The sequence below is a fragment of the Taudactylus pleione genome, unplaced genomic scaffold (genome assembly GCF_031769625.1).
Source record: "Taudactylus pleione unplaced genomic scaffold, aTauple2 ptg000336l, whole genome shotgun sequence".
Lineage (NCBI taxonomy): Eukaryota > Metazoa > Chordata > Amphibia > Anura > Myobatrachidae > Taudactylus > Taudactylus pleione.
Window position 1 is genome coordinate 85,043 of NW_028284737.1, and position 16,204 is coordinate 101,246.

Genomic DNA, 16,204 nt, shown 5'->3' on the forward strand with positions numbered 1-16,204 from the left:
TGTAATGTGTGTTTACTAAGGGGTCTGTGTACTAAGCCTTCGAGAGAGATAAAGTAGATGGAGATAAAGTACCAGCCAATCAGCTTCTGTCATTTTACAGGCTGTGTTTGAAAAATTACAGGAGCTGATTGGTTGGTACTTTATATTCATTCAATTTTACTCTCTCCAGGGCTTAGTACTGTGCATTGTGATTTGCAGTGACTGATCGTCACTGATGCTGCAGTGTGCCGGTGCTGCCAGTGACTGAGGGCAAGGGGGAGACTGGGAGCTCCTCTCTCTATTCCGCTCTTCAGCGCCTGCAAGTTGAAGTGGCGGCAGCTAGTAGTTCTGCTGTGTGAGTCTTGACAGGGTCAGGTCACACTTTTGTAGGGCGGTATGTGCAATGCTATGTGTTTTATTTTTTTTCCTGTGAAGGCCATTGCATTTGATTTGTTTTTCCTGTAGGGGACAATGGGCCTGATTCAGAGCCGGACGCTCTGACCAGAGCGCTCGCTCTGAATCAGGGCCCTCCTCCATTAAAATGGAGCATCCTCCTGGATGCTCGTATAGCTGTGGGTCACCACCCACAGCATATATGAGCGTCCAACAAGATGGTCGCAATGGTCTTGACCATCGCGACCATCGGACTTGCGAAGGAAACCCTGCGGTCGGGTTTCCCAGCCACAAGCCCTGGAGTGATTTTGGCTCTATCAGAGCCAAAATCACTCCCACTGACATCAATCAACATCGACAGCATGCCCCCTTTGGTGCGAGACCGGAGCGATGGAAAGTCCTTCGCTCGCCGGGTCTCGCGCATGCGCACGACGGAGCTCCCTCCGTCGTGCGCATGCGCAGTGGGGAACATCGACCCACTTGCGAGCGTACTGCCGCTCGCGAGTGGGTCTGAATGACCCCCAATGTGTTTCATTTTGTTCCTGTGAGGGCTATTGCATTTTTTACGTGTAACCTCTAGTCAAGGTTAAGATCACCAGGGCCACTTGCTTGTGTTGCCCCCCAGGCTGAAAGTTGCCAGCCAGCCCCTGGATACGACTTTAAACACTATCACACCGTGGTATATTTGTTTGTTTTTTACATATTGGAAAAAACATTAGGAGAAATTCTACATCTGAAGGATTTATGGAACAACCCGTAGCGCAATTATTGTAAGACCGTTCTTTCTGTATGTATCTTGTTTGTATAAGTGGGTGATTTATTTTACAGCCTCCATTTGCTGCTTATAGAGTGCAGTGCCAAAGGTTAGAACCTCCTTTTTTTTTTTTTTTTGTATGAAAGTTCTACTACAATTAGAAGCAAAGTTATGATTCGTGTTAGTTGATGTTGCAAGCATAAATGAAAAAAATAAATTGTCATGTTTGCAACCCTGTAGCATGAACACTGTGTATCACAGAGGGCTACAATTTCACATATCTACGTTATTATATGCCGTCTATCAGCCTACGAAATTTTATGAAAATCTGAGATGGTCGGGTTGGAAGCTGTGATGATTTGGCATGGATTGAGATATATATATATATATATAGATGTAATGTGTAGCCCATGTTAAGCTGGGTACACACTGAGATGATGTTGACATGATATGCCATTAACATTGCAGGTAATGGAGGCCTGAAAGAGTGTTTGTTCCATCATTCATAACCTCGGTCTAACGATTTATGAGCCCGTTGGGCCGACATATTGCACCGGTACACATCGCTCAGTGTGTACCTGGCTTTACACTTGCATTATAGGGCCAGGTGCAGCAGGGTATTATGGGGATACAATATATGTAATAATATATAGCCAAGATTACACATTTTACAGGGCCAGGTGCTGCAATCCAATTTCTCCTTCATCCACTAGGGGACACTGGAGCCTCAGTACAATGGGGTATAGAAGTGGGTTAACCGGGAGCTGGCACCTTTAATATAAAAACTTGAATGGTGGCTAGCTCCTTCCCCTCTATACCTTTTCCAGCTCAGTCTAAAAATTGTGCCCTGGGAGCTGGACCTAGGCTCTTTTAGGCACATTATAGAAAACTACAAGCAAAAGCCAAATGAGGATACAGACAGGCAGCCCACTGCCCCTGCCTGCCTGCACCGCTGGAGCTGCCGGGGAGACCTCACCGCTACTACCTGCGGTCTGCGCTGAGGTCTCCAGCTACAGAGACCTCAGTCTCTGGGGAGCCCTAGATGCGCTGCATGCGGCGCTCGTCCCGGGCTTCCCCCAGCTCAAATCCCGCTGTCGGCAGCGATAAGGTTAGTGCGTCCTGGCTCCCTGACTAGCGGGAGAGCCAGGACTTAAACAGTCGGGTAAACAGGAGCAGCAGCCGCTAGCGCTGTGAAGGCGCCAAAGCGGAGGGGGTGGAGCCTAAGTCAGACTTCTGCTCCTGCCTCCCAGCAACCCCAGCGCTTCTACAAGGACGCTGGGGAGCCATTATAGAAGAAGGGCTGCTCGTGGAGGCTGCATTTAGACGGCTAAATAAGGCCAGTAAGGGGTGTTTTTTCAGTGTTTTATAGCTCTATTAATTAGAGCTCTATAGGGTGCATAGCATATCTCCCTCTCTGCTCCCCCTTCTACTGTGTGGTCTCTAGATCTGTCCTAACACCTACTGTGTGTGTGCTGCAGCATGACTTCCAAGGGATCTAAAGCTGCACAAAAAGCCTTCTCATGCAAGAAATGTGCAGAGAAGTTCACACAAGACCAATCTAACTCTTCTCTGCTGTGTGACAAGTGTGTGTCTCAGCCTCAGGCTGCCGACACACCATCCCAACCATTATGGTCTGATCAAATAACATCTGTTATGTCAAGACTGTCTGATGAGCTTGAAGCAGCTCGCAGAGATGGGGAGGTGATCAGACAGAGATCACCTGAACCAGATTGGGCACGTTCTTTAGCCAAATCTGTGGAGGGACTTACTAAAGTTATCTCCCAGGCCCACCTGTTGCCTCGTCATATAATGTCCCTATTAAGAGACTTATCCAGAATCCCTTACATTGGGATGATTCGGATAATGAGGAGGATCAGGAGCCAGAAGAGGGCGAGGTTCAAGAAAGAGGTTCAGTTTCCTGATGAGTCAGAACCTATTTCTCAGGGCATGGATACATTAATTACTGCAGTACGCCAGGCCTTACATATAGAAGACTCAGAGGTGACTTCTAAACCATCTATTTTTGGTAAGAGATTTAGACAGGCTGTCACTTTCCCAGCTTCAGAGGAGTTGGATGATATCCTAACCTCAGTGTGGAAACACCCTGATAAGAGGTTTCAAATCTCTAAGAAACTTATCTTATTATCCATTTCCACCAGATAGTAGGAAATTATGCGAAACTCCCCCAGCAGTAGATCCCTCAGTATCCCATCTTTCTAAAAAGACAGTGCTTCCTGTACCTGGGAAAGGAGTCCTCCGACAGAAAGCTGGAAAACACGCTAAAATCCATATATACAGTGGCAGGAGTATCACTGTGTCCAGCACTGGTTACCTGCTGGGTAAATAAGGCTGTCGAAGCTTGCAGAAGGTCTCAGGACTGGAACGCAGACTGAAGATCTTATTCACCTGGCTGAACAGATTGCAGAATCTGCCGCTTTCTTTGGGGAAGCTTCTAAGGACATATGTGGTCTTTCTGCTAGATCTTCGGCTTTAGCTATATCAGCCAGAAGAGCCCTTTGGCTGCGTCAATGGCACACAGATGCAGAGTCCAAGAGAGCAGTAGAAGCTCTTCCCTTAACCGGGGAAGTTCTTTTCGGGACGGAGTTAGATAAGTGGATCTCACAGGCTACAGGTGGGAAATCCACTTACCTACCATGTGCGGCTCCTCCTCCTAGACGACCTACAGCAGGACCCTCCTTTCGGTCCTTTCGTGCCCCCTGCTATTCCTGGGCATAATATTGGACACAGTGGAACAAAAGGTATTTCTGCCCCAGGCCAAGGTCTCCTCCATTCAAAACATGGTGCGCCTGATTTTGCAGCATCGCAGGGTATCAGTACATTTCTGTATTTGCCTGCTTGGGAAGATGGTGGCGACCTTCGAGGCCATTCAATATGCGAGATTTCATGCCCGCACCTTTCAGTTGGACCTTCTTTCTCAGTGGTCAGGATCCCACCTATTTCTCCACCAGCGAGTCCTCTTGTCTCCCCAGACGAGAACATCTCTCATTTGGTGGTTGAATCCCTTGCACCTGCTGACAGGAAGACTGTTCGCAGTACGGGATTGGATTCTCCTCACCACAGATGCAAGTCTAAGAGGGTGGGGAGCAGTGACCCAGGGAAACATTTTCTGGGGCACTGAACTCAGAGGGAGGTAGGTCTGCCCATAAATATTCTAGAGTTAAGAACAGTATTTTATGCTCTCCAGCTGGCGCATTCTCTGTTGCAGGGTCAGGCAGTCCGAGTACAGTCGGACAATGCCACAGCGGTCGCTTATATAAACAGACAGGGCGGCACCAAAAGCAGAGCCGCCATGAAGGAAGTAAGCAGAATCCTGCTTTGGGCAGAGGAATTCGCAGTGGCAATCTCTACTATCTTCATCCCAGGAGTGGAAAACTGGGAGGCCGATTATCTCAGTCGGCAGGACATTCATCCGGGGGAATGGTCACTCAATCCTCCGGTATTTCACCAACTAAATCTCAGGTGGGGTCATTCACAGGCCGATCTCATGGCATGGAGGTTGAACCACAAAATATCAATCTACTGTTCCCAGACTAGGGGACCCACAGGCAGCAGCAGTGGATGCACTGACAACAGCGTGGAGGTTCCGCTACGTATACTTATTCCCTCCTTTCCCGTTAATTCCTCGCTTACTTCAGAGAGTCAAACTTGAGAATGTCAGAGTGCTATTCATAGCACCAGATTGGCCCAGACGAGCATGGTACTCGCAGATAAAGAATCTGTTGGTAGACGAGCCGTGGCCGCTTCCTCTTCAAGACGACCTCCTTCTTCAGGGGCCGTTTATCAAGACTTAAGGCGGCTTCGTTTGACGGCATGGCTACTGAAAGGGCCGTTCTCAGACAGAAAGGAATCCCATCAAGCGTAATTCCTACCATGATTAGGGCTCGCAAGGAGGTTACGTCTCAGCATTACTACCGAATATGGAAAGCTTATGTCACTTGGTGTGAAAGACGCAATTCACCTCCATCAGTATTTAAGGTATCACGTCTCCTTCTTTTCCTTCAGGCTGGCTTAACAGCGGGTCTTCGTCTGGGTTCCATAAAGGTACAGATGTCCGCATTATCCATTTTCTTTCAAAGAAAATTTTCCTTATTGCCGGATATCCAGACTTTTCTCCAAGGAGTAGTCAGGCTTCAGCCTCCTTTTGTACCTCCTACGGCACCATGGGACTTAGATTTGGTATTGGCTTTTCTCCAGTCTGAAATCTTCGTGCCGCTACAGAGGGTGGAGTTAAAGTACTTAACTTGGAAGGTGGTTCTCCTTTTGGCACTCGCTTCAGCGAGGCGTCTGTCTGATCTGGGTGCTTTATCATGCCGCCCTTCTTATCTCATTTTCCACGAAGATAGGGCAGAATTACGCACACAAAAATCCTTCCTTCCAAAAGTAGTATCTGCTTTTCATATAAATCAACCAAATGTGGTCCCTGTGTTTAAGGATGAGTCTCCAGCTTGTAAATCCTTAGACGTAGTCAGAGCGCTCCGGATTTATGTTGACAGGACTGCTTCACTCCGAAAATCGGATGTTTTGTTTGTTCGGTTTGATTTGGCCCGACCAGGTAGCCGGCTTCCAAACAACCTATTTCCAGATGGATACGTCTGGCTATCAGACTGGCTTATGTGCTGTCTTCCAGACAACCACCGGCTTCCATTACAGCGCATTCTACGTGCTCGGTAGAACTTTTATGGGCGGCTGCTCGTGGGGTTTCTTTAAACCAGCTTTGTCGTGCAGCCACTTGGTCCGGCAAGCACACGTTTCTAAGATTCTACCGTTTTGATACTTTTGCGGCCTCCGCTTCAGAGTTTGGCCGTGCAGTTTTGCAGGGTTCTCAGCGCTCTCCCACCCGGGATGTGAGCTCTGGGACGTCCCCATTGTACTGAGGCTCCAGTGTCCCCTAGTGGATGAAGGAGAAATTAGGATTTTGGTACTTACCGATAAATTCCTTTCTCCGATTCCACAGGGGACACTGGACACTGGACCCACCCTGCGCTGCTCTACCTGCATTTGTTACTATTTCCAGATTCAGACGGTTGTTTGTTACTAAAGTGGTTTGTCTTTTATTATCCTTCTTTATATATGTATGATGTGGCTTCTCTGTCTCCTTCTCCTTACTTTCCAGCTCCCTTCGGGCACAGTTGTTTAGACTGACCTGGGGGTTTGGGTTGTATAGAGGGGGAGGAGCTAGCCACCATTCAAGTTTTTTTTATTAAAGGTGCCAGCTCCCGGTTAACCCACTTCTATACCCCATTGTACTGAGGCTCCAGTGTCCCCTGTGGAATCGGAGAAAGGGATTTATCGGTAAGTACCAAAATCCTACTATTTGTTCTAGTGTACGGGAAAGTTTCCAATGCAGGGTGCTGATGGTGGGAACAGAGGGTGCCGACCACTTTCATCACACTGTCATCACACAGCGGCCCCTACTTCTCCCTCACACTGTCACTGCTCAAAACATGCAGAAGTAGGCAAAATCTGTCCGCCTACTTCTATGATATCACAAGTTGGAGAAAAGTTGGCTGTTCTGATGACCAACTTTTTCATCAGACCAACCAACTTTTATGGTGGGTACACACTGAGCGACTGCACGATTACGACATCGTAATCGTGCACAAATCGTGCACTTTTATGTCGGAAACTACCAGCGATGCGCACTCCCGCTGGTCGTTTTCGACATTGTCCATCGCCTGAACATGCAGCACAATCTGACGATAACGATAGATTGACATGTTCAGGAATGATGGACAGTGCCTGCACTGAACGACGGATCGTTCAGTGCAGACACTACAGGGATCGTAATCGATGTCGTAATCGTACTGTCTTTCCTGATCGCCTAGTGTGTACGCACCTTAAGTGTGTGGAGCACCGTTTTAGTTGGACAGACAAGTTGGTCAGTTGGATGGTTGGAGTAATGTTGGTCTGATGTATGGCCTGCTTTTACTCTTCTGATTTAAAGTTCCTTTTTTTTTTTTAAATAATAAACACTTCTGTTTTTTATCACTACAGCTCAGCAGTCAAGCTGTTCCCAAAGCCAGTACTGATCATCAACAATGAATCTTTCCCCATCTACTACATCTGACAGCCTAAGTGATGCTCATTTTGGTAGTCCAGCCACTCCTCAACTTGTGCCAATAAACCCAGAAGGAGGGGGTAAAGCCACTCCCCCTAGTAAAAACAGCAAAAAGTCACAACGGATGGATCGTGGCAGTGAAGAGTACCGTCTTCGCAGGGAGCGCAACAACATGGCTGTTAAGAAGAGCCGATTAAAGAGCAAACAGAAAGCCCAAGACACTCTGCAAAGGGTCAATCAGTTAAAAGAGGAAAACGAAAGGCTTGAAGCTAAAATCAAGTTACTCACCAAAGAGTTAAGTGTACTGAAGGACCTTTTCCTGGAACATGCACACAACCTGACAGACAGTGTGCACCCTGAGGTCTCCACACCGGGACAGGAGAATGGAGCACCATAACATGCTTGACATTATATCCACTGACTTTGCTTGCAAATTGTTTGAATCATGGAGTATGTACAGAAAAGTGCTGACAACAGTTTTCTTCTATTTTAAATTGAATATGTTATGCAGACAGATGTTAATATTTGTGATCCATGTGTTTAAAATCTTCACTGGTAGGCTTTTATGACACTGACAGATTTTAAGATTTTCTGTACTAATATAAATAGTTGTGAAAATTTACATTATTTCTTTAAAGGAGTGTCTATTGAAATGGTCTTTTTAATTACCCACCCATGGCTAATGGTGTGATTAACACACAAAATACTTACATGAAGTATAAATTATGAATGGTGAAAGTACTAGGTGTTATAATTCTTACATTCTAATTGGTGACTGGTTGCTGCGATAATGTTATTTAGTGGGCAGCACAGTGATACATGTGCTGATGGTTATTCAAAAGAAATCATATGAAAGGAAATGATTAGATCAGTTATACCTCAAGATATAAATGAAACCATATCTCGATAAAAAAATATTGAAGCTAGAAATTTGGTCTCAAACATTTAGCGCGTTGTGAAAAAAATGTTAGGGGAGTGGCAATAAATGATGATATATCACGTAATCAGGTAACATATCATGTTCCTGAGCAATATACAGCATATGAATAATCAATTTATAAATGGTCTTCCTTTGCCATTTTCTACCATCATTACATGCTCATATGCTCCACTGCCTCTGCATTGTATCTTACTAGAAAATAATAGACACTACACGTGACCTGTTTTTTCCTGTTGTTATTAGGCCTGATTTAGAGCTGTACACATACTGTAGCAGCTCTTTGGACGCAGCTGCTGTGTGTAAATATGCGAATGCTGTAGGTGGCTTCTGGTGTACACAGATGCCTCCTGCTAACCTTTGTGATCTGCTGTGTTTTGAAGAACAATGGCCTTCACTTCCCCTCCCCCAAATGGCATGCTGTGGCTTAGGGGGGACTGCGATTGCCGTGAGTCAGTGAACGGCACATTCGCTGTACAGATCCCCATAATGTCTTCTTCTAATATATAGCTACAGATATATTTTCTTGATAGAAAGGCACCCAGTCCAGTTTTAAAATCTAGTACTTAATCTTTTACTATACCTTTTCTGTGTAGACATCCATCTGATCCAAATGATGTCACTTCTCAGATGCCACCAAAGTAAACAAGCCTAGTTTTGTCTCTTTAGTTTGGGTCGATTAAAAGAGTGAGAAATACATGCATTTGCAAACATATACTGACAGGGACAAAGATGTACCTGCCGTATTATTTGAAAGTGGTGAGGAGGTGAGTACATTTAGTGGATAATGATGGTCCCCAGCATTAGTAAAACAATTGTGCTTGCGAATTCTCCATTCACGCTGATTGGTGATTTCTTTATCGCTCAGGCATATAGTCTTTTGTGTGCGTGATTTAGCAAAACTTTTTTCTCTTTTGTACAAAAAAGGATAGTTGTTTCTGCTGTATTACATAGGTTTTATTGATACTTAATTTATTTGCAACAAATATTTAATATTATTACAAATCATGGACACAAGTGGGACGTAAGTCTATGTAGAAATCAGGCACATGTGCTACTGTTTCCAATCGGCACACATCTTAAGAGAGTTACCATTTTGCATATGGTCGCAATTGTGGCTTTTTTTTAATTAATACAAATTTCTCCTGTGATAAGGGGAAAATTGTGATAATCTCTGCATTAGCCCCATTATTTTCTATAAAGTTATTTAATACAATCATTGAAAAGAACAGGGCACAAAACCTTAACCCTGTAGTATATGATAACATCAGCAGAGTCTTAACCTTGTCCATTAATATACATTACTCTAGATTTAGTATTATCCTCCTTAGTGCTAGATCAAGTTTTCCCAACAGGTTATGATTTAAGGATTAGTGTCCGTGGAAGCAGATGCGATTATTACTGACCTAGCAATATAGATGAACCCACCTGTGCATGAATAAAGAAATACATAAAACCTAACCTGTTCAATAGACTAGTGCAGGAGTTCTCAACTCCAATCTTGAAGTTAATTAAAATCCTAATATTTTTTCAATTGCAGTACAGTATGAAGAGCTATTTTAAAACTTGACTGGTCCATATAGAAACAATGCTGATACCTATCAAATTATTTTTTACAATATATTTCAGAAGGGCACATGCAAATCTCATTTTCCCATGACTGAAGCGAAGCTCATAAGTCGTCATGTCCTGGTTTTACATTTTGTACCATTTTATTAAAAACTACTGCATCCAGCTTTCCACCAATACCGTCCACTGACCTAGTTATGAGGGATTTTCTAAGTCAGGCTCCCAAACTCCATCATTACAGTCCAGGTTTTAAGGATATCCATGTAGAGACCAGAGTCTGTGTCAGAGGACACATATTTTCTGGCTTCCTAAGCGGCAGTTGGCGGCCAGTCTGAGCAAGCTTTGATGTTAATTTGATGCTGTGTTGTCGGATGCAGTACTCTTATCTGCAATGCTGGCTAGCGGCTACTTTTTCCTTCAGACGCCTCCTGCAGGTATTAGCATATTAGTTGTATAGTATTGCCAAACCTGCAGTGCACTGAGCGCCTGATTCAGATATTTATGGTATTGCACAATTAGCTACTTGCACTATTAGCAAATTAAGATGCAAAATTTAGGACATAATCTAGGTAATATGTCAAAAGACACAGTACATGTGACATGAGCCACGCATCGTTATGCTTAATCCGCTACTTTATACCAGTTCCTTTGCGACAAAAAAAGTACTAATCCTAAATACAGTATTTAGTGGATTATGATACAAATTTCCCCAAAAACTAGTCCAGCATGAGATTCTCTTCCTGTGGCAGTTGCTCCAGGTGTCTTGTGCCATACCGCGCAAAAATAATAGATGTATAAGGAGACATCTGTATAAGAACCAGTGATTTATCAATTCCTTTCTATCTTTGTTCCTTTAGGACAGGGATGGGGAACCTTTTTTCTGCCGAGGGCCATTTTGATATATATTATGTTATTCAGGAGCCCGGTGCTGGCCACGCCCCCTACATGTTATGTCACACGGGGCAGGGCCACAATCGTCGGTGGTTACAGCAATCCCCAGAGCATCCTGAGGATGCTCCGGGCAGTTGTAAGGGCAGCGGTGTGACAGTCTGAAGCGTCCAGGCTGCACTGCTGCATAGATTATGGCTGCAGGGTGACATTCTAGGCACCATGCTAGCCAGATGAGGCTAGCAGAAAAAAGCTCAGAGGGACTGACCAAATGACTCCGAGGGCCTTATATGGCCCCCGGGCCAGAGGTTCCCCAACCCTGCTTTAGGACTATATACTTTATCAGTCATAATCTTGTTTGGGTAACACTTGTATGCATAGGATATAGTTTCACAATCTGAAATTTTGTGTCTCACAGATGGGGGGTAAAACATTTAAAACCTCAACCTTCTCTTTTCTTATCCCCTTCCAATGTTTTTTTTTTTAGCTCATCTCTTATTTACCCAATAATATTTTTCAAACGTTGATCTTTCTTTTCTTTTACATATTTTGCTACATTCCTTGAATTTACATAAAAAAATATTCAGTTTTTAAATAACTTCTCCCCCCTCTGCCCTTTTATTAATGACTGTACCTTCCTATTTAACCATATTGTTTTGTTTGATGCCTTGCAGCAGTATGTGCTTAAATGTTGTCTTTGCAGTTTTAATTTTATCTGAGCATACTCCCAGCAGCCATACTTCTCTAGAGCTTTGCCTTTCTAAAGTTCATGGTTTTGTAGTTAAGACATTTTAATAAACCTTAACACAAATGTTACAATTTTTTACTGTAGTTGCCTAAATATGTGTACAAGATAATGGGTCTGATTCGGAGTTGGGTGCAAAGCAAAAAAAAAAGCAAGTAGTCTGTTGCACTGAAGGTGGGGCAGATTTATAATATGCAGAGAGATTAAAGCTGGATACACACTATACAATTATCTGGCAGATCCTTTAAAGATTTTAGGACAATCTCGAATTTTTGTAAATTAATCTGTTGCATCACATGATTGGATCTTTAAGCATGCACATATGATGCGATCAGTTGGTTTATGGTATTATATAGATTTTTCAGTGTATGTACAGTCTGACGACTGACTTGCAGACAGTTCTTCCAATGCTTGTGGGTGTAAATCTCTCTTTTGATCTTTAGGACCGATAAATAAGGAGATTAGAAGAAACAATTGTATAGTATGTGTGCACACAATAATGGATGTTTTCCTCTCAAGGAAAAATCATGAGTTGCATTGCATCTTAAGAGAACATTGTATTGTGTGTACCCAGCTTCAGATTTTGAGAGGGGTGTGTCCAAACTCTAATCTAAATTCCAGTGTAAAAATAGTTATCCAGCATTTGTAGGCTTCATGGAAGAGCAGCCAGTATTACCCTGCATGCAAAACAATAAATGTATTTGCAACCCTTGCATTGCAGCATGGTTTGTTGCAGATGCAGAGGTACCTGCTTTTTCTGCTGTGCTCTAACCTTAGAATCAGATCCATAGTATATGTTTTTTAGTGGTCTGACACTCCATCCACCATCAAGCTTGAAACGGCTGGTTGATGGTACAGTAGCTGAGAACACCGTGTTTGCCAAACTTGGTCCTCAAAGAGCCCTAACAGTCTTGATTTCAATAATATCCATATCCTGATTCAGAAATGTACACAATGCCAATGTTTACCCAGAACGAGCGATTGTTAGCCATTGCACATGTGTGTAAGCTACACTGCACCACAGCAATTGTTTTGCTATTATTCTCACACAGAGGATTCATTAGCAAAGTGAGTGACAGGTGGTCAGCGTTTGGGGGATGTAATGGGGAGAGGTTAGGCAAACGCAGGTGTATCTGACCAGTTAAACGCCATTTCATGGGTGTGTATAAATTAGCTATTGCGATCTCCTTCGCTGTATGCAAGCACTCTGTGTGTCAGCAGAGATGCTTTGTTTGAGACTGGCCAAACTTGCCGTCAGTGTTACCGATGTTTATGCTGGTGCGTGACATTGGATGGGTATGAGAAGGCAGCAGTGGGCGCCTCTATGCTCGGGTAAGCTTTAGAAACAGCATATTTTTGCAGCTATGCGAAATCGTAGATGCGATTGCATTAGCGTACATCTCTGAATCCCTAATTATCTCAGTTGTTTACCCATCTGTTCTCAATATAGATATCCTTAAAACTTGAATGGTAATGGGACTTTGAGGATAGAATTTCGGTAACACCGTTCTAAACCTTCACAAGTAGACCTGACAGTCCTGTTTGTTGCCTGACAAGCTATATAAAGAGGACACAGTGAGCACAGTCTAGCTTCAGTTGAGCAGTTAGCGTTATCAATGGCAATATAAAAAACAAGCGACTCCCTAATGACTGCAGAGACTATCTGTAGTGCCTCATCAAGCGATTTTAGTTAATTGTTCTGGGCCCAGGCAAGCTGGTAAAACTAAGGGCTTCAGGGGGGAAGCGGTCAATATCCCGACAGTCGGGATGCCAATGCTGGATTCCCAACACCTGTCAGAAGTGTGGTGCCTGCATCCCGACCGTAAGTACTGGGGTTAGGTTTAGGGTGCGGAGAGGGGGAGGTTAAGTTTGGGCACGAGGGAGGGGGGGGGGAGGGTTAGGATACTGACCGACAAGTGTTGGTATCCTAACCGGGATGCCGGAGGTCAGAATCCCAAAGCCGGTATCCTGTACCTAACCTGTTTTAGGAGATACCTGGAAGCATAGTACTGCCTCCTAAACTTTGCATGGTCCCCAAGTGGCGACAGGTAGGACTCAATCTTGGCATAGTTGGATAGTGCCAATAGTGAGAAAATAGCTACATAAAGGTTCCAAGAAATATTTGGCCATATTGTGCAACCAAACCCCTTATGCTCATATTCTGAATTCTCAATAAGATCATATATATATATTTGATAATTGCCAATAAGATTCTTTTTATGTCATTTTCTTGTGGTTAAAACGGAAACAGAACTAGTCTGAGTGCCAAAAGCTGCCTGCCTGGACCATATTAAATCTTGTTATGTTTAATATGTTTGTAGAAAGAAAAAAATTTGACTACATTTCAAAAATGAGTTGAAGTGCCCTTTTGTTATTCAGAATATAGTGAGAGGTTTTGGTAGTTTTCTTATTTATGTATTTTTTTTAAAGAACATCTGACTTTGTTCCTTTAAAGAGAATATACCTCTGTTGTTCATTTGTAATAAAAAAAATAATTTCTGATAAATATTTGTCATTTTTATTCAGTAATTATACTTTGTTGAAAAAGTATTCCATGTCTTAACATAAATGAAGCTGAAAAAACTCCACAGAATAGGGCTCAGATATCCAAAACACAAGCAACTGAAAGTGTAAATTGACCGCACAAGCAACAGTCGAGCACATCGACGGTGCATATAAAATAAATGAGGCGCTTTAATTTAGATTACAGAAATACATAATCATCTTAGTCTCTCGTCTAATCAGGTCCTTACGGATCACTCCAATATCATTCACCAAAAAGACCTATTAGGTATTGTAGGCATTTACTCCCAAATTCATATCTTCAATTTCTCCTTATGGCACATAGGGAGAAATATCAAACATAGTGAAATACCATATATTTCAAATTAAAACCACACACATCCACAATTGGATTATCAGCATACCAGAAATGAAGGTGTAATAGGTACACCAGCAAACGCATAAACCAACAAGCTTTGGCATGAACTGCTCTAATCGATTTTTCCACAAAGGATGTACTCTGGTTCGCCTGTTCCCACCCTCCCCTAACACGTTTCAACTCCTAAAGGTAAATTTACTAAGATTCGAAATTGCAATCTCGGGTGAATTTGTTCATTTTTTCCAACTCTCAAATTTATTAAATACCAACTCAGGTGAGTTTGGGAAAGACTTGTAATTTTTCACTGAAAAACACGAGTGAGATTGCAAACTATTAAACTCACCATCAGCCAAACTCGCAAGTACATTTCATAGAAAAGATACAAATCTGGCACCCTTACCCTTGCTGTAAAATAAATAGTTAAAACTTTAATTTCTACGGTGTGTCTCTCTTGTGGATTTTTTATTTCACTCCTACCTAATTCACACATACTGACCTGCTGCCCAACGATCGGCCCACTTCTCCAAGTAGATTTCCATGGGTGTACCTGTGCGGCCGCTAATTGTGTAAAGAGCCAGCTGGTGATTGGCTGGCGGGTCCAGCTAATGTCTCTATGGTATCGCAGACACCCAAAAACTGTTGTGACACGTCTGAATCAGGCCCAAAATCAGGGATGGACATGGATGGTTGATTATTTATCAACATCAATGCAATGGTAGTATTTTCACCATTTGATGGCGGCTTTCCGATGGTAGTCACCATCGAATGGAAGCGATGGCCATACGATGTTAAAATCTGTGGTGGTTTGCTATTGTATATGCGCAAACTTGTTTTTTTTGCACATGCGTGAACTACTTTTTTTTCATCAAATTCTTTGGATGCAAAGGTTAGTTGCCATCACATCAAAAGTTTTGATGGTGGAAGCACAGCCATCATTCGATGACAGGCTTCTGATGTACATCCCTAATCAAAATCATTCTTAAGCACCTTGCACTTGGGCTGAGGCCATCGGAGGAAGAGATCCTGCACATGCTGAAACAGGCAGACAGAGGGCCTGATTCAGACCCGCTCGGGACTCGCAGCAAAACGGGCGGCTGTCGATGTTGATCGACAGCTCGCCCCGCTTTGTAGGCAGGTCGGGAGGGTGGCTGCACGAACAGGCGTTCCCGAAGGAATGCCTGCCGTTTGAGGATGGCCCTACTGACCTCACACGTGACGTCAGTAGTGAACTTCCTACTCTTAGAGCAGGAAGTTCACTGGGGCTTGCGGTGGATGAGTCCCTACCACAAGGATAATCGGGACCATTGCCAGGCCGTCCGCACAAGCGGCACTCAGCGGTCTTGTTTAAATACTTCAAGATGGCACAATAGGTGTTGCAACGTGTCGGGATTTTATTTGCCCGTTGTCAGGCTATATAAATAGACAAGTGCACATATAGAGACATACATACCTTAAATGCGTGTCAGCTCATAACTCCAGGTGTCCGACCACACGCAGTACTTCTGAGGCATCCATACATGACCCTGATGATGGCAGACGCTACGGTAACCCGGCGCCTGTAGGAGAACCAACACACAAGACATATTAAAGCACCTAGTGAACAAACAAAAGAAAAAACAAATGTTACAATGTCAATGGAAAACCAGAATAGTGATTTTGTAAATTAATGGATAAATGTGTAATACAAAGAGAATATGTAGAATGAAGCTAAACTATAAATGGAGGCAGTACAGCAGAAGTCTATGGAACCAAATTTGGAGAGAACCGATATAGTCTAGGAGAAGATAAAAATAAACATGGGGAGAATTAAAGAAAGACACCCAAGTTAAGTTGATCATTCAGCTCCTTAAGTTTAACCATGTCCTTAATATGGATCCACTTTGCCTCCAGTTGTAGTAGTTTCTTGTTACGATCACCTTGTCTACCATCATCTGGAGCTTGATCAATTATCATATGCCTAAAATTAGACAGATTATGCT

The 16,204-nt window shown here is 43.4% G+C and overlaps 1 protein-coding gene across 7 annotated transcripts in view; it reads left to right on the plus strand.

The window, feature by feature from the left end:
- Positions 1 to 16,204, plus strand: part of CEBPG (CCAAT enhancer binding protein gamma) — a 121,762-nt gene that overhangs the window by 53,387 nt on the left and 52,171 nt on the right. For 5 of the 7 annotated variants that reach the window (XM_088443898.1, XM_088443899.1, XM_088443897.1 and 2 more), the window contains one exon: positions 7,142 to 11,418. The exons of the other annotated variants lie outside the window; for them this stretch is intronic. In XM_088443898.1, coding sequence (XP_088300024.1) covers positions 7,186 to 7,602 — 417 coding nt within the window. In that variant the 5' untranslated portion in view covers positions 7,142 to 7,185 and the 3' untranslated portion in view covers positions 7,603 to 11,418. Of the gene's footprint in view, positions 1 to 7,141; positions 11,419 to 16,204 lie in introns of those variants that run through there. 7 annotated transcript variants of the gene reach the window in all.